General features: G+C 39.1%; 1 protein-coding gene across 1 annotated transcript in view; it reads right to left on the bottom strand.

The window, feature by feature from the left end:
* Positions 1–1,467: 1,467 nt before the first annotated feature.
* Positions 1,468–7,727, bottom strand: part of DAP (death associated protein) — a 54,704-nt gene continuing 48,444 nt past the window's right edge. Inside the window, exons 3-4 of the mRNA XM_085052138.1 lie at positions 6,196–6,238; positions 1,468–4,225 (exon numbers count right to left, since the gene is read on the bottom strand). Coding sequence (XP_084908264.1) covers positions 4,106–4,225; positions 6,196–6,238 — 163 coding nt within the window. The 3' untranslated portion in view covers positions 1,468–4,105. The remainder of the gene's footprint in view (positions 4,226–6,195; positions 6,239–7,727) is intronic.

Raw genomic sequence — 7,727 nt, 5'->3', positions numbered from 1 at the left:
ATTACGTGTATTAATCCCACAGCTTAAGGCATAAGCCTAGACTTAAATCTCATTTTAAACTTAATATACCCAAATTTGAAGGGGACACAAGAAGTGGCTTATAAAACCTATACCTCCCTACTCCATGAAGATGGTGAGTATTCAGAATGAAGTTATTCCAAAGGGATAAAAACATATGTCCATTCATTCCCCCCTCCTTTGTATGCTGTGAGTATTTTCATTAAATAGCCAGAAGCATGTAATGATCACACTACTGTGGAAAATGTACAAGACTTGTGTTTCAAAGCATCTGGTGACAAAAAGGTAGATCATACTGTTGACATTAGAAGTAAATAATTTCTAATTACTAATAACATTTGCAATACTGCTGACAACAAGGCCATGGAATTTGGAGTCACAATGGACAACTCAATCAAAAGCATGCCAGACATCATGCACATGAATTTTCCCAGAATTTTAATAAAAGAAGATATCTTTTGAATAATGTAGCATGAAAAAGAGGGTCGGGAAGACCCTATTGCTCTTTACAACTACCTGTAAGGAGGCTGTAGCAAGGTGGGGGTTGGTCTCTTCTTGTAAGTAACAAGTGACAGCATAAGGGGAAATGACCTCACGTTGTGCCAGGGGAGGTTTGGATTGCGTATGAGGAAAAATTTCTTCACCAAAATGGTAGTCAAGCTCTAGAGGAGGCTGCCCAGGGAAGTGATTGAGTCACCACCCCTGGGGTATTTAAAAGATGTATGATGTGGCTCTTAGGAACATGGTTTAGTGATGGACTTGGCAGTCCTGGGTTAATGCTTGATGACTTTAAGGGTCTTTTCCAACCTAAACAACTCCATGATTATGGGAGCACAGACTCTAAGGATGCAACATTACAAATGTCCCAGGGCAGTAGCTCTCATCTCCGCACTGTATCACATAGATTTGCTTCGTTATATACTCACTACACACACTGAACACTTTGGGATGCCCAAAGTATCAGAAAGCTCCTATAAACACTGCGGCAAATTCTCCATATTGTTCAGCAAATCACGTATGTTATGGCAAGCATTATGTAATATTAACTGCAGCTTTATGAAAAGCTTGCCACCTGTTCTGATTACAATACTTGCTTTTTCTGAAAGACTAGAACTTGAAAAGCAATGGAGAATGTTACATTTAATTTCCTTTACCATCCTGGTTTATTACCAGCGTTAGATTCTACAGCTTCACAGGGGCTGAGCGAGCATCTCCAATTTCATAGTGGAAAACAGCAACTCCCATTCTAGCTGGAAGCATCTACTTTTTATTTTACATGAGACTGACTATTCAAAATAGCTCATCTACTGTGTCATAAAACTTCATAACAAATTTCACTATCTATAAAATTTTGATTAGTCATGCAGCAGTCTGTAATAAAATCCCATAAATCCCACAAAGCTGTACCCTGCAGATTTACATTGCACTTACAGAAAAAAGAGCCCAATATACAACTTCACGCTTTATTGTTGCATTATTGCCACATTGACAATTACAGAAAATTTCTTTTGCAGTCATTTCAAGGTAACATCTAAACATCTCCTGTGCTTATATGTTATTTAACATATTTTAGAAGTATCAATAACCATCAGTAAGAAATCCAGTTCACCAGTTATGATTATTTTGGACAAGGTAATGCTTTGGTAAGGACACCTATGAATAAACATGGATACCTCCCAACGATATATAATATGCTTTCATACAGAGACATTGTCTAATCATATGTGAATTCCTGCACTCTAAAAGCCACTAAAGCTATCTTAAGAGCCATACTCCATTGTACAAACTTACATATCTATCAAAGTAATCAAAGACAAAAATCAGGTATTGTCTATATATGCTGTATATATTGCATTAACAACCAGGAGCAGTAGTTTGAAATTCAAAAGCATTAACACTCCTAACTTTTACTGTTGGAATGGAGATGTGGTGTGGCTTTCAAAAGCATTTCTACCAGCTACCCCAAGACATGGAGCAGAGGTACCCAGCCCCACCTAACTGTGTGCCTCCACACAGGTTTAGTTTTCCACTGCAGTCAATGGAGCCAAGAGTGATCCAGCTCATCCTGAAAGACACGTCTCTTTGGTCAACAACGCCATAAACTCTACTGACTGTCCTGACTGCACCACCACTGACCACACCAGGGTCTAGACACTACTTCAGATGTAGGCACAGCACGAGGCAGGGCTGAGTCCCACCCAGCTCCCCCTCAGGCCAGCAGGTGCCAGCAGTGACTGTGATGATCCATTGCTGACACAGCACACAATGACTGCCCCGAGTCACCAAACATTCCTGCCAGCAAATCATCTCCTGCAGACATTCCAAAAGGCTCAACAGTGCTACCCTTATGAATGAGTTGCTCAGGTGTGAATCACTTGTACACTCATAAGCAGCTACAAACAAAGCCTCTGCTGCACCATCAGAAACAGAAAGCAGATTTGAACAGTTATGCATATTCTAATACAGAATAATTCTTACAAACACTTGTTCCTTCAGGCAAATATAGTTATCTAATAAAATTGAAAATAAGGACTGCATATATAGATTTTGCATCCTTCTTTGGGTTTAGAATAAATGTATCCATACATATAATTTGCAAAACACCATTTCCATTTCAAGCCTACAAAGAGATGGAAATGTCAGGTCCCTTGCACCCACATGAAGTGAGTTATTACACTTGTGAAATGGGCCATACTTCCCATTATTTTGTTACTGTTGTTTTAAATCAGCTACTCAGGAGATAATTATGCAACGTGCAGAATTTAAAAAAAATAATAGTTTTTAAACTTTCCTCACTGTTTTTTAAACATAAATGAACTGGTAAAGCCCCAAGTGACCCTAAAATTTCACTGATTTGCCAGGTGAATGGTTGCAGCATTGGCTCCCACTTTTTGACATCATTAGAGACTTTTTATACCTGGAGGGTACTAAATGCTGTATTATATTTATAGTCAGTGAAAAACAGAAAGACACTTTAAAAATGAAAGTAAAATGTATAAAATTTTTTTCCTGGTTTTTACAGAGATGAGTTACAAAAGGAAAAATCGAGCTAAGTGATTTTGAACTGACCAATCAAACAATTTAATTATGTGGTTAAAATGAAAACAATTGCCCTATTTGAAAAATACCTTTCTTTTTTACTCCCTCATATCACTACTGTCCTTCAGAATGAGAAGACTGAAAAAATACGACATGCAACAGAGGTTGGTCATAAACATATTTACTAATGGTATCTCTTAATTTCAAATAGCGATCTCAAATTCTAAATTAAAAAATGTGAACAGATTTTTCACCAACCTATTTTAAGTTCAGTATGGAGGGTCGTGAACTCCTTCAGCTTGTTATTGGAATTGGAAATCATCACCTCAAAAATACAGCCCCCAGTGAGACCTATGAGATCACAATTGAGCTGTCTACAGCAGCAGTGTTCTTGTAGTTCTGAGTTCTCTCTTCTCTTCATACCCACAGACCACCTGAGGGAAAAATCTCAGCAAGACTGTGTGAGTGCAAAGGGGTGTAAAGAAGATTCAGCTGGATCTCTGCCCACTTGAGAATGTATTGGGAGCCCTTTTATCATCTCCCTGGTTAAATCCAGAGGGCACTGGGGTGTAATACTGTAGGCTCCTGAACGCTGCAAGGGTTCTATGGAATCAAGACATCCACCAATTTCTGTCAACACACACAACAAACTCCCTCCAGACAGTTAAAGTACCAGTACAAAACAGCTTACTGTTCTTCCTTACTGGCTTAGCACAAAAACTGCATTAATTATCTGCTATTGTGAATCCACAACTAAAAGTACAAATTTTAAGCTCGTTAATCATATTATTCATACTCAAGTTTTCATCTTGGCAATAAGAAAATCTTATAAAAAAGCACCCCTGATCAGCAAATGCAGAATTTTCCATCTGGGATAACAACTGAACAATGTCTTCATTCTTATTAACCCTTAAGAATTAAAGTAAAAGAAACATATTATTTTAGAGGTCAATTTTACTGATTTGACAGTGTGAATCCTATAGGGTTTTTGTCTTCTCTTGCAAACTTATTCACTGACAGCAGTTCGGCAGAGATCCTGACGGGGAGCTCATTTGCGAGGCTGGTGGATCTGCTGTTTGACGTGTTGTGGGTGAGGAAGCTTTTCCACAGAAGGATGTGGTTTCTGATGAGCCACCTGAGCTGCAGCTGGAGGGAAGTCCTTATCACCCTGTTTGAACAACACAGCAGAAAATGTTTAAGGAATCTTAAAAGTGTATTTTCCAGTTCAAATTGATCTAAGTTCTACAAAATGTTGAAATCAGATGGAAAACAGTGTTGCATGTTACTCTGGAGTCCCCTGGTACACATTCTATCTTTCTATTTCTTTAGCCAACTTCAAAACTTTTCTTACACAAGCTTCAGCTCTTCTACAGTTACACAGTTCTAGTTACACACACTACCCAATAATATTGTATCTTAAAGAGACCCTAGGGAAAAAAGCCCCAAATATCCCAATCTTCAGGTATGCTTGATTTTGAAAAAGCCACTAGAAAGAGACTATTTTAAAAACAAATTAAGGCAGCGTGAAGAGCTACCTGCAGTAAAAGCCTACTGTAGGAATCAGAATGATTCCTAGAATGGCCTGGGTTGGAAGGGACCTTAAAGATCATCCAGTTGCAACTGCAATGCCATAGGGAGGGATGTCTTCCACCAGACCATGTTGCTCAGGACCCCATCCAACCTGGCTGTGAACAATTCCAGGGATGGGGCATCCACAACTTCTCTGGGCAACCTACTCTAGTGCCTCAGCACCCCCACAGTAAAGAATTTTTCTTAACATCCGATCTAAACCTACTCTCTTTTGGTTTGAATCCACTCCCCCTTGTCCTGTCATTACACACTTTTGTAATTAGACTCTCTCCATCTTTCTTGTAGGCCCCTTCAGGCACTGCAGGGCTGCAGTTAGGTTACCCCAAAGCCTTCTCTTTTCCAGCTCTTTAGGAACAATGCCAGTTCTTTAGGAAGAAACTAGGATCTAAAACTACTTATGACTCAAATCTTAAGGGTGGCTGGCTTTTAAGTTTAACATGATATTTTAACCAGGTCTACCATGTTAGCACTCAGATGCTGCTGTTGGGCAGTCTCAGTTCAGGTGTAACCCTCATGTCACCTATTTAGCACTGCCATTTCTAAGGTCAGTCCCACGAAGCTTTCAAAAAGCAACAGGGAACAAATACTATCAGTGCTCAGTGACAAGGGGACAATAGCACCACAACTTCCCTCTTTAGAAAGTGGGACAAACGTTATCATAAGCCAGAAACTCCCAGCATTCCATTGGCTCACAGGGCAACAATCTTACACAGTTTTGTTTTGGGTTTTTTTAAAAATCACTATGTTAACTTTTTAGATTTTGCATTTTTTGCTCTGCTCCAACTTGCTTCCAATTTGGAAAGATCTCCTCTCCTCAGACTTGACATTTTCTACCTTCTCTCCCCTGATGCTTGCCAATTGCCCATTCCTTATGGGCTAAGGAAAATGGCATCAGCTCACTCTTTCCATCTATGGGATCTGACACAACCACAGCATCTTACAGTAAACCCCATTACAAATCCCAGTGATCTAAGGTAACCATCATATAAAACCATGATAAAAACCCTGTCACAATGCATAAGGCAAAAATTTCTGATAATAAGATTAATGGCTAGTTAATACTAAGGATTCAGCTTATGGATTTACAGGTCCTGCCTGCTCTTAAAATCCAGGGGAAAACACCTTGAATCCCAAGTGCCTCAAGGCACACATGGCAGCTGAAACACAGTATCTTCAAGCATGCAACCTTACAGGCAGGAGTGCTGCTCCTCATCACAGACGAAGCTATAGCAGCACTTTAATATGCAGCCGCTTCCAAAGGAAATGAATGCAGTAATATCTAGCTTAGATATAAAAAGATGATCCAATAAACCTAAAGTGCTAAAATTCAAAGAAAAATGGTGGAAATAATTTCAATGAATAATTTCAATTTCACACAAACCCAGAAAGAATGCTCAAAGGGCCTTACATGAATATAGAAAACATAAAGCCTCTTCTCATAAATGAGAAAGGGGTATGAAAAAGATTAATTTTGCTCTGATTGGCGATAATTCTGAAAAGCCTACAGTAATTTTGCTATGACTGGGAGAAATTTACTGACAATCTTACCCTAGCAATGACACCGGAGATGAACACCGCTGGCTTAGGAGGGCTGAAAAAAAAAAAAAGAGGGATTATTTGTACCAGTTATTTAGAAGGTAAAAATGAAAAGGGTATCACACATACAAAGAAAAAAAAGGTGGCATTTTTGGCAACTGACTAATGTTTCAAATAGACAAGACAAATTTCTTCTTCAAATGACTATTGCCTTAGTAGCACTTACTGCAACCAAAACCAGACCAGTAGATTTTGGCTGCTATTGATTGTGACAGCAGTAAGAGGCTGGTCCAACAATACTGCTTCTTACTTAAAACTGAAAGTCTTTGTTTGCATTGGTTTCTTAATCCTCAAATTTTATACACAAGCTGCCAGCAGTACTTTAGGCTTAGTGTATTTGTATTGCACAATGAAAATGGTAGCTGGAGTAAAGTCACTGCTGTGTTAGAGAATAAAGTAAATTTCAAGTTTACATCTGTCAATCAAATGAATTAGGATTCTGAGTCTCAGAAAGAGCAACAATCAGTACTTTAAATCATAGATTTTCAAGCAGATAGTTATCTACTCTACAACAAGAAAAAGAATCGTGTCTGTAATAAAACAAGTATTAAAAACCATAAAGCAAAGTGTGCCCTGGTTTTTCATTTGCAGACCCTCCACCCATGCCAATAGGAAGAGACTCTCCACAGCTGGAGGCCTCTGAAGCTTGGTCAGCACAAGCCATCCATTTCCCTGGGTCACTGATCCCCTGAACTGACCACCTCTTCCCAGAGGCCACAATACAGCCACATCCAACTGCTTGCCTGCTGGCACTGACAGTCTGAATTGCAAACACTCAGCAACCCCAGTGGCCTCTGTGGCAAGTAAAACCATACATTGGCATGGAGTCTGCAGAATGGTTCTGGAGCTCCAGGAAATCTCCACAGTAGAGGTAGTTCTCCCGTAAGAAAACCATGTAACCTGAGGCACTGCAAAGGGAAAAGCAGAATGGGGAGGTGAAGGTATCCCTCCCTCTGAGAACATCTGTAACTGAGGACTCAGAGCAGGTGGCTCACTAATCTGGACCATGAGAAGGGTTCTACCCTGTGATGTTACAGCTCATGAGGTTGGAACAACACAAAGCAAACACAAATCAAATTACTTATTAGAGGAATGATAGTGATTATTATGATGCAGTTTACAACTACACAGCTTGTAAAAATTTATTAACATGATGTGCAAAGTTAAGATAACAAGCAGCACAGTGTTAGACTTGATATAATGAACTCATAAATATTGCCTGAACCCTGCTGAAGTCATAGTATTGCTACACAGTCTCTGAACAGCCTGGTTATTTAACAAGGCTCAGCATCCCTCCTAGAAATTTTTAAAAAGTCAGAAAGATTAGAAAAAAAGGAGAAAGGAAGGGAGTTCTGCTCTAAAATATTTCCATTAAAGAGTATCAGTGATATTTCCTGCAATGAAAAATAATATTTTGATAGCTGTATTAGATTTTTTCAATCTAATTTTCTGTCAGTACAAACCAATAACAAGCAAAGATCAAT

This window comes from Lichenostomus cassidix, chromosome 2 (assembly GCF_008360975.1).
Source record: "Lichenostomus cassidix isolate B80296 chromosome 2, HeHo_3.0, whole genome shotgun sequence".
Lineage (NCBI taxonomy): Eukaryota > Metazoa > Chordata > Aves > Passeriformes > Meliphagidae > Lichenostomus > Lichenostomus cassidix.
This window is presented reverse-complemented; position numbering and strand designations above follow the sequence as displayed.